Here is a 17,009-nt window from a genome sequence, read left to right as displayed (position 1 = left end):
TCCACTGTATGTGTAGGGGAGGGGGGCATTCTCTACTGCCAGTATATATGGGGGGGGGGGGGGGGGGGGGAGGAATATCTCACTATCACTGTGTATGGATGTGGACATGTCCTCAGTATGTTGGAACTATTTCCCAGAAAGGAGAAAGATATGGTGGAGGGGGATGGGGGGGAGTCAGCAATTTGAGTAATCAGACATAGGGGCAGGAAACAAATAGTACCAGGGAAATCTAACCAGTATAAAAATTGATGTTGGACGTGGGGCCTGGGTTATAGACTCGGAAAAGTCTTCAAAGCGTAATGGACAGCTGTTATGGGAAGAGCAGTGTGGGGGAGCAGAGCCCCCACCTCTCTCTACAAATCCAGTCCCCGCCTCTATCAACCTCACTGTTGACTCACTTAGAGCTCCCACCTCTCTTCTCAGGGGTACTGGGGATCAGAGTCAGACTGTGCACTTGGATTATACATTAAACTGCCCAGGGGCCAGGACTATGGTGTATTTCTTCTTCAGGGTCCATTGGTATCCACAGGGATAACCTTGGGGTATGCTTGGTGGAGACCAGGTCAGGCACCAAACAGTTCTGCTTTTCAGAGCTCCCAAGATGCACTGGTCCTTCTACCTCATACCCCACCCACAGCTCAGGCTCCTCAGCTTTTGTTTCGGTGCCAACAGTAGCTGCACCTTGGGAACAGTGCGGCTGCTATTAAGCAGCCCGAGCTTTTAAATATAGTTTTTTTCTAAAGAGTTTATTAATTTTATGTAAACTATTCTTGTTATACACTTCTGGCAGACAGCGGCAGGCAGTCCGTAGGATTCCAGCGCTGCTGCTGCAGCAACCCCCGCCGGCGCCGAAACTCCAGCTCCAGCGAGGTACTTTCAGCGGGCACCAGGTGGCTTCACTAGCAGGGGCTTCGTTTCACCCAGGACTGCAGCTGGACACGTTGGGGGCAGGTAAGGTGGGACCCGCAGGTAGACAGTCCTTCCTCCGGTCCAGGGAGATGGACCGGAGGCACTGCACTAAACCACCAGGGCTTAATGTACTGGTGCTGGGGACATTATTACAAATGGCCTGGGTACCGGTGGTATAAGCAGCAAGGGGAGGTAAGTGCTTCCCCAGCGGCCCATCCCCCAGCTCATGGCACCATTCCACTCTGGTCTTCCCACCCTGAGCTGTTCCTCCTCCACCCTCCTTCCTCTTCCAGACAGCAGTGTCATTTTAAACACTCTGCAGTCTCCAGGAACGCTGGGTCCAGTCTCCCTGTATACCTCTCCCAGAGCATAGGTATACACAGCGCTATCTCCTACCAAGCTGGCTGCATAGCTGAGTTAGTGTCCATTGCATCTAGATTGTGTTTCTTCATGGTGTGTGACATATGCTAGTGCTGCTGTTTGTGGTTTCTCTCTCTGTCTGTCAGATAGAACTGTCCCTTTTTGTAATATCCAGTGACCCTGAGATACCTGGTGTGTACAGGGTGCCCTGTGCCTCACAGTTCTGTATAATTCATGGGGACATATAGTCACATATAGTCACATACTGTCAGGTGTTGCACGCCGCACGGTGCCATATTCCGTGTCTCACACTGCACTTTGCCATTTAGAGTGTTCACCTCTTTCTGCAAAGGCTCTGACTTCTACAATGTCCTGCACCTCCTGCTCAGTAGTGTTAACCCCAAGATGGTCTCTCTGTGCCTCTTGCTATACACCACCTGGCCAGTCAGCCCTCCCCCCCCCCCCCCCCCCCCTCCAGCACAGGAGCCCCCCTGGGCATCCTTTTCCCAAATGCTGGCAAAAATTCCAGACCACATTGCAACCCCAGCTCCAGCTTCCCCTATGGCAACCTCAATTACCGCAACAGGCACAGCCGGCTATGCCACTCATGTCTCCTCCATGGATGGACATGTTTTCTGCTTCTATACAGATTATTGCTGCCTTTTCCACACATGATGCACTACAGCCACTAAACGCACTGTGCCATCATTACAGTCTATGCCATTATCAGATGCTGCAGATTGTTCAGGTGAGGCAGATCAGGCAGGTCTCTCTGATAATGACTCCCCTGCGGGTGAAAAGGACTCTAAATTCAATGTGGCAGCTTTAGTGAGGGCAGTGAAGTGCACTCTCCAATTAGAGGATGAGGAACCTGCACCTAAGGGAAAGGATCCTCTATGTAAGTGCCAGAAACTAGTGGTTGCTGAATTTCCTCACTCTGAACATGTTGCTGAGGCTAAGGCCCTCATTCCGAGTTGATCGCTCGATAGCTACTTTTTGCAGCGCTACGATCAGATAGTCGCCGCCTACAGGGGAGTGTGTTTTAGCTTTGTAAGTGTGCGAACGCGTGTGCAGCCGAGCGGAACGAACAGCTTTTGTGCAGTTTCTGAGTAGCTCTGAACTTACTCAGCCGCTGCGATCACTTCAGCCTGTTCTGGACCAGAATTGACGTCAGACACCCGCCCTGCGAACGCCTGGACACGCCTGCGTTTTTTCAGACACTCCCAGAAAATGGTCAGCTGACACCCATAAATGCCCTCTTCCTGTCAATCTCCTTGCGAACGCCTGTATGAAAAGATTCTTCGTACAATCCATCACTGGGCAGCGATCTGCTTTGTGCCCATGTGACGCGCAGTTGTGACCTAATCGCTGCACTGCCAAAAAACCGGCAGTGTGCGATCATGTTGGAATGACCCCCTAAGGCCGAAGCATGGAAGGCTCCCAGCAAAAGATTCCACCTACGTAAAAGGCGGGAGGCATTTGATATGCCGGCTGTCAGGATCCCGGTGCTCAGTATACCGGCGCCGGAATCCCGACAGCCGGCATACCGACAACTATTCTCCCTCTTGGGGGGTCCACAACCCCCCTGGAGGGAGAATAAATAGCATGGCACATGTAGCGAGCGCAGCTCACCCGCAAGGGGCTCTTCTGCGCTCACCTGCTGCCAGCGGTTGGGATCCTGGCGCCGGTATGCTGGGCGCTAGAATTCGGAGCGCCGGCATACCGTAGTAGACCCCTAAAAGGCTTGGCTCCTTTTACCTTCTCCCAGCAAGTGATTGCGTTAAGTGGGAGACTCCCCCGATAGTGGATTCCCATGTGACACGCTTAGTAAGAAGCTTGGCTTTACCTATCCCTACAGCATCTTCCTTAAAGGATCTGCTGGATAGACAGATAGATGTCTTAAATCTCTGTATTAGCTTACAGGAGCTAATTCCCAGCCTACCACAGCTACGGCTTGTGTGGCTAAAGCCATTGAGAGATGGGCGGAAACCCTTGAAAACAGTGTTTTTCTTCAGGATTCACAGGGGTTCCACAGGGAACATCCGGGTTGTAGGTGGTGGATGAGAGTCCGGGCACCAAACAGTTAAGCTTTCAGTGTATCCCAGAATGCTTGGCTCCTCTGCCCTGTAACACCGCCTCCATGCTCAGGCATTCGGTTTTTAGTTGGTGCCTGTAGGAAGCAGGTGCACCATGACAGGGGGCTGCCCCAAGCTTTCTAATTTTTTCTTAATTTTTTTCACTGTGCTGATAGATAGACAGACAGACAGACAGACAGACAGACGGACTTCAGCGCTGCAGCTCCATCACCCCCCACTGGCGCCGAAACTCCAGCATGGCCAGTGCCTCAGATAGGAACTTGCGGCAGGGGACCACACTCCACGTCTAGCACCACTCGCTGTGGGGCCCCCGGGACTGCATAGCTGGCAACGGGGGGCAGGTAAGAGGGTCATTTATCCGGGACCAGCTATTAAATTGAGGTCCACTGCCTGTCAGGGGAGACAGACCACAATGCTGGCATGGACACTGTTTGCGGGCAGGGGCTCCACTAGACCACCAGGGCTCTATGTGGCACAGGTTAAGGTGTTAAAACACCTATTTAAAAAGGCCCTTCCTGTACTTGGGGTGAAAGACCAGCATAGGGGAGGCGGTGCTTAACCTGTAGCCCCTCCCTCAGATCTGGGCGCCAGTCTACAGCAGACTTCCCACCTTGAGCTGCTTGTTCCTCCCTCCTTCCCTCAGAGACACGGGCAGCCATTTTAGACACAAGGCAGCAAGCAAGTCTCCGGGAACGCTGGGCTCAGTTTCCCTGTAAAAACGTCTGCAGAGGCCAAGTTTTTACAGTCACTTATATCCTACTATACCTGCTTATCAAACAAGATGAGTAGTTGATTCAAGTGTTCATTGCAGTGATAGTGTATATTTATCTGCATTGTATGTGACTGTGTGCTAGTTCTACTGTCTGACTTTCCTTTATATATCTGTTATTTCCGTACCCTGTGAACAGGCGCTTTCAGGGTTATTTCTAACAGCAACAATTTGCTGTATATAGTCAAAATACTAAACTTTGTGTATTTATTACATTACCTGTATTGGAGTGTGAGGGCGTCCTAACTGGTTTACAAAAATGTGTAACAAAAAGGGCCGCAAACAAGCAGAATCCCCTGTGTTGCTCTCATGTAAAGCCTGATCTGCAGGGTTATCTGCACAGGATGTTATACAGGATGGCTTATGTGATAACTGTTATACACCTCCTTGTCAGTCCACAGCTCCTGTTACAGGAGCCTCCTTGGGCTGCTTTTTCACAACTTTTGGGTACTTTGGTGGACTGACTTACGCCCACTATGGGCCCCCCTATGTCACTGCCACATAATATAGTGCCAATAGTAAACCCACCCCAGGTGGATACCCTGTCTAATTATCTTCAAAAGCCAACTAAGACTCTGACTATGCAAAAGAGCCTGACAGGGAATAAATAAGCCACTGGTTCCACTAGACAGACTACATCTTCCTCTCAATCCACTGTGTTATCAGATTCTAATGTGTCATCTGAGGAGGAGGGAGAGGATATGGCTCTCTTTCACAGTTTCCTGTGCAGCAAATGAGGAGGCTTCCATTATGGTTGTGTTACGTTCTGTGTACTCGGAACCCTAGAGACAGGGTGGCAAAAGATGAGCTCCGAGTTCAGGAACGTGATGCTGCAGTTTCAGCAGAGTTCAGCAGCAACCCCTATAGGAAACCCTGACTCCGTTGTCTCTCCCAAGTGGTCGGTCAACGCCTGCGAGACTATGGTTTCTTGGGCCCACGGAAGCCGCGTTTGATGGATTAGGTCTGCCCGACTCCGATGCCCCCCTGTCTTAGTAGGTGACAGGGCGTTAACAGGGACAGAGAGAGAACAAGGGGAAACCTAACTAAAACAGATACACAAAAGAAAAAGGGGAAACTACTGAAAATTACAATCAAATTTATGTGCGGCGCGGCCGCCTAGAAAAACCGTAACAAAAGCTCGCTGTCCCAACACCACACACGACACCGTCGTATTCCGGCAAGGACAGCAGTGGTGGAAACCTCCGCAGAAAACACAAAAGCAAGACAGTAAGAAATAATACGGCTACGGCCATAAGATGCGGCAGGGCCGCTACTCACAACACCGGTAAGGTGCACGCAGATGGAACAGGAACCCCAAGTCTGCAGATACTGGGTCGCAGAAGTGAAAGGCTGTAACGTTTCCAAAGATCAGACTCCAGACACCAGAACTCAGGATACAGGGTCACAGGACTGGAAGGCTGCACAGGAACACTTCAGGAGCAGGAAGCAGCTCCACAGGAAGCTATCACCGGCAGGGCTGTCCTGGTCTGGATCCCTTAAAAACCCCTGCAGCCCAATAGCAAGGCAGCCCAGCCCCCAGATCCTGATACCCCAGCTGGGGTAGTGTGCAGAGCGCAGCGTCCTGGCTGCTTAGTAACAGCCGGGACTGTAGTGTAGAGCAGCCGCCCGGCGTCTCAGGTTACAAGGCAACCGGCCGGGAGCCAGCGGCGGAAGTGACGTGCCGGCCCAGCTGCCTAGCAACGGCTGGGGAACTGGCTCTAGGATGAAAGCCCAGGACCTAAAAGAATGGAGACACCTTCAGTGATCGCGCTGAGCCCAAAAAAAAGTGGGTCCCAGGGACCCCTAACTTTTAAAAATTGGGGTCCTACCGGTTCTTTTCTGGGTCCCATCGGAATTAAGTTTTTTATTCATATTAATCTTATTTGGACACTACAGAAGTGTTGCAAGGTGGGGGAGTAGGGTGACAGTGCTGCTGGGGTGTGTAGCATGCAGGACACTCTGCCCCAGAGCTTTAACTAGATATTTTGGTGCCCTTTGGCAGAAAGTGAATTGGAGTTCCACCTCCCAGATCCGAAACAGGTGGTGCGCGCCGCAGGCGCGCCGCAAAAATTTAGGGGCATGGCTTCATGGAGAGGGGGCGTGACCACATAATAGTGCCAATTCACATTACACCACACTGTAGTGCCGCTTATACACATTGCATCAGGTAGAACCTCCTATATACACTGCGCCAGGTAGAGCACGTTATACACACTGCAGCAGGTAGAGCACGCCGTTATACACACTGTGCCAGGTAGAGCACGCCGTTATACACACTGCGCCAGGTAGAGCACGCCGTTATACACATTGCAGCAGGTAGAGCACGCCGTTATACACATTGCAGCAGGTAGAGCACGCCGTTATACACATTGCGCCAGGTAGAGCACGCCATTATACACATTGCGCCAGGTAGAGCACGCCATTATACACATTGCGCCAGGTAGAGCACGCCATTATAAACATTGCGCCAGGTAGAGCACGCCGTTATACACATTGCGCCAGGTAGAGCAGGCTGTAATACACATTGCGCCAGGTAGAGCACGCCGTTATACACATTGCGCCAGGTAGAGCACGCCGTTATACACACTGCGCCAGGTAGAGCACGTACCTTCCGCACCACCAGTGCCCTGCGCTGTCACCGCTGCTTCCGTCAGGCAAAAGAAGTGAGAAGAAGTTTGAGGGGGGGGTGTACCCAATGCGGTCACCTCGGGAACTGGCTCTCCTGTCACAGGCCCGCTAGCTGAGCGTCCGTAGGGATGCTGGGGACACCTGATGGTAATGGTGCAGCCCGCTCTTCTCCCCAGCAGCGGTATGGGGGCAGAGCACAGCAGGGGCTGGAGGTGAGGTTCCTGGCCGGTCACCGCTGCTCTCCCTCACACAGATCGCGGGAGAGCACACCGGAGGCAGCCGAGAGGGAGGCAGATATCGGGTTGGGAGGGAGCTGCAGTTCACGGTGTTGGCGAGTCACCGCCCGCCCGCAGCACACGCCTTCTCTCTCGGCCTGGCTCCCGTGTGAAGCCGCTGCAGCCAACTACTTGTAAATTGAAGGGGACGGCGCTTCCTGCCTGTACAGAGCGGAGCCTTACCACAGGGAGTGTGGCGGTGCCCCCTCTCCCTCCTGGTCACTGTACGTGACCAAGAGGGGGAGGGGGCACCGCCAGACTGCCAGTGGTAAGGCTCCACCTCCGCTCTGTACGGGCAAGAAGCGCCGTCCCCTTCAATTTACAAGTAGTTGGCTGCAGCGGAGCGCGTCCCCGGGGACCCTCCCATTTTTGAAAAACGCCTTCAGATCCGGGTAAAATACGCGCTATAGCGCGTATTTGCGAACACTGCACGTAACCAGGGGAGACACACAGCGTACAGTACACGTAACCAGGGACACGCACACACAGTGTGCAGTACACGTAACCAGTGGGGCACATAGCGTATAGTACACGTAACCGGGGAGACACGTAGCGTACAGTACATGTAACCAGGGGGAAGACACAGCGTACAGTACACGTAACCAGGGGGGAGACACAGCGTACAGTACACGTAACCAGGGACACGCACACACAATGTGCAGTACACGTAACCAGTGGGGCACATAGCGTATAGTACACGTAACCAGGGACACGCACACACAGTGTGCAGTACACGTAACCAGTGGGGCACATAGCGTATAGTACACGTAACCGGGGAGACACGTAGCGTACAGTACATGTAACCAGGGGGAAGACACAGCGTACAGTACACGTAACCAGGGGGGAGACACAGCGTACAGTACACGTAACCAGGGACACGCACACACAATGTGCAGTACACGTAACCAGTGGGGCACATAGCGTATAGTACACGTAACCAGGGACACGCACACACAGTGTGCAGTACACGTAACCAGTGGGGCACATAGCGTACAGTACACGTAACCAGGGACACGCACACACAGTGTGCAGTACACGTAACCAGTGGGGCACATAGCGTATAGTACACGTAACCGGGGAGACACGTAGCGTACAGTACATGTAACCAGGGGACACAAACAGCATACAGTGCACGTAACCAAGCAGACACACACAGCGTACAGTACACGTAACCAGGGAGGGATGACTTAGCGTTCAGTACAAGTAACCGGGGGGGGGCGGACGGGCGGACACAGCCTAAAGTAAACGTAACCAGGGGACACACGTCGTACAGTATGCGTGACCTCGGCCTGGCTCCCGTGTGAAGCCGCTGCAGCCAACTACTTGTAAATTGAAGGGGACGGCGCTTCCTGCCTGTACAGAGCGGAGCCTTACCACAGGCAGTGCGGCGGTGCCCCCTCCCCCTCCTGGTCACTGCACGTGACCAAGAGGGGGAGGGGGCACCGCCAGACTGCCAGTGGTAAGGCTCCACCTCCGCTCTGTACGGGCAAGAAGCGCCGTCCCCTTCAATTTACAAGTAGTTGGCTGCAGCGGAGCGCGTCCCCGGGGACCCTCCCATTTTTGAAAAGTGAGTCCCCGCCATCAGATCCGGGTAAAATACGCGCTATAGCGCGTATTTGCGAACACTGCACCTTGGTGGATGGATGACAAGAGTTACTGTAAGCAAACTCGGCCAGGGGAAGATAATCTGACCAATCGTTCTGAAGCTTGGCAGTATACAGACGCAGATACTGCTTCAGCGATTGGTTAACAAGCTCCGTCTGCCCGTTGGACTGTGGATAGTATCCCAAGGTTAAACTGAGTTTCATGTTTAACGAGGCACAAAAAAGCTTCCAGAAACGGGCAATAAACTGCGGCCCTCGGTCCGAGACAATATCCACGGGCAATCCATGGAGCCTGAAAACATGGCGGAGGAACAGGACTGCCAAAACCTGAGCGGATAGCAATCGGGGTAAAGCAATGAAATAGGCCATCTTGCTAAAACGATCTACGACCACCCAGATAACCTGAAAACCAGAAGAGAGCGGGAGATCCACCATGAAATCCATGGAAATGTGTGACCATGACCTGACTGGATTAGCTAAAGGCATGAGCTGCCCAAGGGGCAGAGACCGGGACACCTTGTGTATAGCACAATCCTGACAGGAAAGAACAAACTCCTTAACATTCTTAGAAAGATTAGGCCACCACACTGAGCGAGAGAGTAACTCCAACGTTTTAGCAACACCAGGATGGCCCGCAACCTTGTTATCGTGAAACTCGGCAAGGACACTGCCTCTCAAGAACTCTGGGACAAAGAGGCGGCCAATGGAAGTGTTACTGGGGGCCTGCTGCTGAAGCTAAACCAATTGTGTGTGTAAATCCTGTGTGAGGCCGGTCCGGATAGAGGATGCTGGGATAATGGGAGAAGCAGGAGAATGGTTATCGTGAATCGGAAGAAAACAGCGTGACAGGGCATCGGCCTTCGTGTTTTTAAAACCAGGCCTGTAAGTGATGATAAACTTGAACCGGGGAAAGAACAGCGCCCAGCGAGCCTGCCAGGAATTAAGCCGTTTAGCAGACTCAATGTACTGTAAATTCTTGTGGTCCGTAAACACAGTTACGGTATGTTTTGCCCCCTCAAGCCAGTGCCTCCACTCCCCAAAAGCCCACTTGCCGCTAACAATTCTCTATTGCCAACATCATAGTTGGTCTCTGCAGAGGAGAATTTCCTGGACATGAAGGCACAAGGATATAATACCAGCGACTCAGGGTCTTCTTGAGACAAAATAGCTCCCACCCCAACCTCAGAGGCGTCCACCTCAACGATAAAAGGAAGATCGTGGTTGGGGTGTCTAAGGACGGGAGCCAAGACAAGGGCCTGTGTCAGAGCCTGGAAGGCATGCTCGGCTTGAGGCAACTACTTAGAAGGATCAGCGCCCTTTTTAGTCAATGCCACAATAGGAGCAACCAACTCGGAGAAAGCATGAATAAAATGTCTATAGTAATTGACAAAACCCAAAAACCTCTGAATAGCCTTCAAATTAGTGGGTTGGGCCCAATTCAGGACTGTCTGGAGTTTTTTAGTTTCCATAAAAAAACCCTCTGGAGAAATAATATATCCTAAAAAGGATACTTCCGTAATATGAAAATCACATTTCCCCAAATTGGCATACAAGTGATTCTCCTGCAATTTCTGAAGTACTTGCTGAACATGGAGATAATGCTGTTCGGGAGACTCAGAATAAATTAGGATATCATCCAAATAGACTCACGAATTTCCCCAAGAATTTGCGGAGGACATCGTTTATGAGATCCTGAAACACTGCACCTTAATAGGACACACAGTCGTATTACAGCCTCCCCTCCCTTCTACAACCCCCTGGTACCATGTACAGATAGCTGGAGTTGCTGTGGAGTGACCTGTTCCAGGATATTTACCAAAGTCATGGCAGCATACCTTCGTTGTGAGGGAGTGAAAATTCTCCCTTACCTGGTCGACCTGCTGATCCTGGTGAACTCACGATGTTCTCCTCGGTCATATACAGCTTGCAGTAGCCTTCTTACAACTTCACGGATGGCTGATAAATTGGAAAAAGTCCTCCCTTACATCGTACCAGCAGATGTTACACCAGGGAGCGCTGCTGGACTCTCAAAGTCAACAACTTTTCCTATCACCAGACAAGATTTTGAAATTGAGGACCAAACTACACCAGTTCCTTCATCGTACTCGATTGTCCGTTCATTCGACAATGCAAATTCTCTTTCTGATGGTGTCAACATTCGACATACAGTAGTCGAAATGCACAGGCCTCTCAGGGAGGCAACTCCTTCAACTTCCTCAACAATGGGACCTTCTTTCGCAGGGCCCATATCTCCATCCAGAGCTCGCCTGTCTGTCCTTGACGGCATGGCTCTTGAATCACCAATCCTAAAAACAAGGATTTTCAACTGCTGTTATTCAAACAATGCTTAAGGCATGCAAACCTGCCTCTGCGCATATATATCACAGAGTGTGGCTTACTTACTTCACCTGGTGTGCTGCCAAGCCTGAGATGTGGGTGGGATATGAGGTAGAAGGACCAGTGCATCTTGGGAGCTCTGAAAAGCTTAACTGTTTGGTGCCTTAACTGGTCTCCACCAAACATACTCCAAGGTTATCCCTGTGGATACTATGGACCTCAAAGAAAAAGAGTTAATAAAGGTAAGTTTTACCATAACTCTTATTTTTCTACAGTGTATTACTTTTATTACTCTGATGCATTATAATGCATTTACTAAAAGTATTTGCTATATATATATATATATATATATATATATATATATAGGTGTGTGTGTATATATATATATATATATATATATATATATATATATATTAATCAAGGGGCTAAGACCATGCACACTCTAATGGTTAGCCAATCCTCTATGGAGGTGGCCACATCCCCTCTGGAGGCTGGCCACACCCCTAAACAGGGTTGGACTGGCCCCCAGTGGGCCCAACTTCCAGGGGGCTCCACCTCCTCTTCTAGGGATCAGGTTCCAGACTGTGTACTTGACTTATACATTAAACATATGTTACCTTATACTGCACAGGACTATGGTGTGTTCTCTACAGTGCATTTCTGTTATTAGTCTGGTATATTATCATGCCTGCACTTGCAGTAGTTACTAAATATATGTTTCAAGTGGCCCAGACCATGTACTTTCTAATGGTTAGGCAAACCAATGTGGTAGACCACACCCCTTCTGTAGACTAGCCACACCCCTAAATCTGGGCCCTTACCACTGCATTCCCTGGTGGGCCGTTCACATCTCAGTCCGACACTGCCCCTAAGCATGGGCCCCTTCCACTGCATTGTCCTGTTGGGCCCTTCAATCCCCAGTACGACACTGTTGGTGTGCCCTTCACTACAGCAGATTATATTACTCTTATACCCAGAGAGTAATAAGAACGGCCGCCTGCAATAGTCTCAGAGTCAGAGAGAACACATTACTGTACAGCACAGCGGGGGTCTGTCACTAGGGATATTCCATAGCAATGTGTACAGAGAATGATAGCCAATAACCTCAGCCTCAGGGCTATGGGCAGTGTAGTATCACATGGTGCCTCAGGGCTATGGTCAGTGTTGTGTCACATGGTGCCTCAGGGCTATGGGCAGTGTAGTGTCACACGGTGCCTCAGGGCTATGGGCAGTGTAGTGTCACACGGTGCCTCAGGGCTATGGGCAGTGTAGTGTCACATGTTGCCTCAGGGCTATGGCCAGTGTAGTGTCACACGGTGCCTCAGGTTTATAGTCAGTGTAGTGTCACACGGTGCTTCAGGAGTATGGTCAGTGTAGTGTCACACGGGGCCTCAGGAGTATGGTCAGTGTAGTGTCACACGGTGCCTGAGGTTAATGGTCAGTGTAGTGTCACACGGTGCCTCAGGAGTATGGTCAGTGTAGTGTCATACGGTGCCTGAGGTTAATGGTCAGTGTAGTGTCACACGGTGCCTCAGGAGTATGGTCAGTGTAGTGTCACACGGGGCCTCAGGAGTATGGTAAGAGTAATTATGGGTGTATAACATGGGTACAGTATGACAATATCCATATTCTCCTTTGTGTCTCTCCCTCAGAGCCTAGAAGTGGCCCCTCAGTCGGGGTGATCATTGGTGCGGTCATCGGGGGTCTCGCTGTTCTCGCACTTGTCATTGGCGCAGTTCTTATATACAGGAGTAAGTGTCACAGTCACTGCGCTGTTACTATGTCACGCTGCGTTATTTCTCACATGTTTCTGCATTACACACAGATGGGGCTTTTCTTATGTCACTGTGGTGTATCTGTATTCCTGCCTGTCTCCCCACCTCATCTCCAAGTGCCCATAGTACAGTACAGTCACATCCAGTGTCTGTCCTCCTGTGTTATCCCAGCATCCTGCTCCCTGATCTCCTGTGCACCAGTGTCTGTCCTCCTGTGATATCCCAGCGTCCTGCTCCCTGATCTCCTGTGCCCCAGTGTCTGTCCTCCTGTGATATCCCAGCGTCCTGCTCCCTGATCTCCTGTGCACCAGTGTCTGTCCTCCTGTGATATCCCAGCGTCCTGCTCCCTGATCTCCTGTGCACCAGTGTCTGTCCTCCTGTGATATCCCAGCGTCCTGCTCCCTGATCTCCTGTGCACCAGTGTCTGTCCTCCTGTGATATCCCAGCGTCCTGCTCCCTGATCTCCTGTGCACCAGTGTCTGTCCTCCTGTGATATCCCAGCGTCCTGCTCCCTGATCTCCTGTGCCCCAGTGTCTGTCCTCCTGTGATATCCCAGCGTCCTGCTCCCTGATCTCCTGTGCCCCAGTGTCTGTCCTCCTGTGTTATCCCAGCGTCCTGCTCCCTGATCTCCTGTGCACCAGTGTCTCCTCCTGTGATATCCCAGCGTCCTGCTCCCTGATCTCCTGTGCACCAGTGTCTGTCCTCCTGTGATATCTCAGCGTCCTGCTCCCTGATCTCCTGTGCCCCAGTGTCTGTCCTCCTGTGATATCCCAGCGTCCTGCTCCCTGATCTCCTGTGCACCAGTGTCTGTCCTCCTGTGATATCCCAGCGTCCTGCTCCCTGATCTCCTGTGCACCAGTGTCTGTCCTCCTGTGATATCCCAGCGTCCTGCTCCCTGATCTCCTGTGCACCAGTGTCTGTCCTCCTGTGATATCCCAGCGTCCTGCTCCCTAATCTCCTGTGCCCCAGTGTCTGTCCTCCTGTGATATCCCAGCGTCCTGCTCCCTAATCTCCTGTGCCCCAGTGTCTGTCCTCCTGTGATATCCCAGCGTCCTGCTCCCTAATCTCCTGTGCCCCAGTGTCTGTCCTCCTGTGATATCCCAGCGTCCTGCTCCCTAATCTCCTGTGCCCCAGTGTCTGTCCTCCTGTGATATCCCAGCGTCCTGCTCCCTGATCTCCTGTGCACCAGTGTCTGTCCTCCTGTGATATCCCAGCGTCCTGCTCCCTGATCTCCTGTGCACCAGTGTCTGTCCTCCTGTGATATCCCAGCGTCCTGCTCCCTGATCTCCTGTGCACCAGTGTCTGTCCTCCTGTGATATCCCAGCGTCCTGCTCCCTCATCTCCTGTGCTCCAGTGTCTGTCCTCCTGTGATATCCCAGCGTCCTGCTCCCTGATCTCCTGTGCTCCAGTGTCTGTCCTTCTGTATTATCCCAGCGTCCTGCTCCCTGATCTCCTGTGCCCCAGTGTCTGTCCTCCTGTGATATCCCAGCGTCCTGCTCCCTGATCTCCTGTGATATCCCAGCGTCCTGCTCCCTGATCTCCTGTGCTCCAGTGTCTGTCCTTCTGTATTATCCCAGCGTCCTGCTCCCTGATCTCCTGTGCACCAGTGTCTGTCCTGTGATATCCCAGCGTCCTGCTCCCTGATCTCCTGTGCCCCAGTGTCTGTCCTCCTGTGATATCCCAGAGTCCTGCTCCCTGATCTCCTGTGCCCCAGTGTCTGTCCTCCTGTGATATCCCAGCGTCCTGCTCCCTGATCTCCTGTGCTCCAGTGTCTGTCCTTCTGTATTATCCCAGCGTCCTGCTCCCTGATCTCCTGTGCCCCAGTGTCTGTCCTCCTGTGATATCCCAGCGTCCTGCTCCCTGATCTCCTGTGCACCAGTGTCTGTCCTCCTGTGATATCCCAGCGTCCTGCTCCCTGATCTTCTGTGCACCAGTGTCTGTCCTCCTATGTTATCCCAGCGTCCTGCTCCCTGATCTCCTGTGCACCAGTGTCTGTCCTCCTGTGATATCCCAGCGTCCTGCTCCCTGATCTCCTGTGCACCAGTGTCTGTCCTCCTGTGATATCCCAGCGTCCTGCTCCCTGATCTCCTGTGCACCAGTGTCTGTCCTCCTGTGTTATCCCAGCGTCCTGCTCCCTGATCTCCTGTGCACCAGTGTCTGTCCTCCTGTGATATCCCAGCGTCCTGCTCCCTGATCTCCTGTGCAACAGTGTCTGTCCTCCTGTGATATCCCAGCGTCCTGCTCCCTGATCTCCTGTGCCCCAGTGTCTGTCCTCCTGTGATATCCCAGCGTCCTGCTCCCTGATCTCCTGTGCACCAGTGTCTGTCCTCCTGTGATATCCCAGCGTCCTGCTCCCTGATCTCCTGTGCAACACCAGTGTCTGTCCTCCTGTGATATCCCAGCGTCCTGCTCCCTGATCTCCTGTGCACCAGTGTCTGTCCTCCTGTGATATCCCAGCGTCCTGCTCCCTGATCTCCTGTGCACCAGTGTCTGTCCTCCTGTGATATCCCAGCGTCCTGCTCCCTGATCTCCTGTGCACCAGTGTCTGTCCTCCTGTGATATCCCAGCGTCCTGCTCCCTGATCTCCTGTGCACCAGTGTCTGTCCTCCTGTGATATCCCAGCATCCTGCTCCCTGATCTCCTGTGCTCCAGTGTCTGTCCTCCTGTGATATCCCAGCGTCCTGCTCCCTGATCTCCTGTGCACCAGTGTCTGTCCTCCTGTGATATCCCAGCGTCCTGCTCCCTGATCTCCTGTGCACCAGTGTCTGTCCTCCTGTGATATCCCAGCGTCCTGCTCCCTGATCTCCTGTGCACCAGTGTCTGTCCTCCTGTGATATCCCAGCGTCCTGCTCCCTGATCTCCTGTGCACCAGTGTCTGTCCTCCTGTGATATCCCAGCGTCCTGCTCCCTGATCTCCTGTGCACCAGTGTCTGTCCTCCTGTGATATCCCAGCGTCCTGCTCCCTGATCTCCTGTGCACCAGTGTCTGTCCTCCTGTGATATCCCAGCATCCTGCTCCCTGATCTCCTGTGCTCCAGTGTCTGTCCTCCTGTGATATCCCAGCGTCCTGCTCCCTGATCTCCTGTGCAACACCAGTGTCTGTCCTCCTGTGATATCCCAGCGTCCTGCTCCCTGATCTCCTGTGCACCAGTGTCTGTCCTCCTGTGATATCCCAGCGTCCTGCTCCCTGATCTCCTGTGCACCAGTGTCTGTCCTCCTGTGATATCCCAGCGTCCTGCTCCCTGATCTCCTGTGCCCCAGTGTCTGTCCTCCTGTGATATCCCAGCGTCCTGCTCCCTGATCTCCTGTGCCCCAGTGTCTGTCCTCCTGTGTTATCCCAGCGTCCTGCTCCCTGATCTCCTGTGCACCAGTGTCTCCTCCTGTGATATCCCAGCGTCCTGCTCCCTGATCTCCTGTGCACCAGTGTCTGTCCTCCTGTGATATCTCAGCGTCCTGCTCCCTGATCTCCTGTGCCCCAGTGTCTGTCCTCCTGTGATATCCCAGCGTCCTGCTCCCTGATCTCCTGTGCACCAGTGTCTGTCCTCCTGTGATATCCCAGCGTCCTGCTCCCTGATCTCCTGTGCACCAGTGTCTGTCCTCCTGTGATATCCCAGCGTCCTGCTCCCTGATCTCCTGTGCACCAGTGTCTGTCCTCCTGTGATATCCCAGCGTCCTGCTCCCTAATCTCCTGTGCCCCAGTGTCTGTCCTCCTGTGATATCCCAGCGTCCTGCTCCCTAATCTCCTGTGCCCCAGTGTCTGTCCTCCTGTGATATCCCAGCGTCCTGCTCCCTAATCTCCTGTGCCCCAGTGTCTGTCCTCCTGTGATATCCCAGCGTCCTGCTCCCTAATCTCCTGTGCCCCAGTGTCTGTCCTCCTGTGATATCCCAGCGTCCTGCTCCCTGATCTCCTGTGCACCAGTGTCTGTCCTCCTGTGATATCCCAGCGTCCTGCTCCCTGATCTCCTGTGCACCAGTGTCTGTCCTCCTGTGATATCCCAGCGTCCTGCTCCCTGATCTCCTGTGCACCAGTGTCTGTCCTCCTGTGATATCCCAGCGTCCTGCTCCCTCATCTCCTGTGCTCCAGTGTCTGTCCTCCTGTGATATCCCAGCGTCCTGCTCCCTGATCTCCTGTGCTCCAGTGTCTGTCCTTCTGTATTATCCCAGCGTCCTGCTCCCTGATCTCCTGTGCCCCAGTGTCTGTCCTCCTGTGATATCCCAGCGTCCTGCTCCCTGATCTCCTGTGATATCCCAGCGTCC

The 17,009-nt window shown here is 52.7% G+C and overlaps 1 protein-coding gene across 9 annotated transcripts in view; it reads left to right on the top strand.

Moving 5' to 3' along the window:
• The window catches only part of LOC134949628 (class I histocompatibility antigen, Gogo-OKO alpha chain-like), a 433,106-nt gene that overhangs the window by 346,628 nt on the left and 69,469 nt on the right, over nt 1–17,009 (top strand). For all 9 annotated transcript variants that reach the window (XM_063938345.1, XM_063938344.1, XM_063938337.1 and 6 more), the window contains one exon: nt 12,631–12,729. In XM_063938345.1, the coding sequence (XP_063794415.1) occupies nt 12,631–12,729 (99 nt within the window). The remainder of the gene's footprint in view (nt 1–12,630; nt 12,730–17,009) is intronic.

Source organism: Pseudophryne corroboree, chromosome 8 (genome assembly GCF_028390025.1).
Source record: "Pseudophryne corroboree isolate aPseCor3 chromosome 8, aPseCor3.hap2, whole genome shotgun sequence".
Classification (NCBI taxonomy): Eukaryota; Metazoa; Chordata; class Amphibia; order Anura; family Myobatrachidae; genus Pseudophryne; species Pseudophryne corroboree.
Note: the sequence above shows the minus strand (reverse complement) of the source record. Positions and strands in the feature narration are given on the sequence as shown.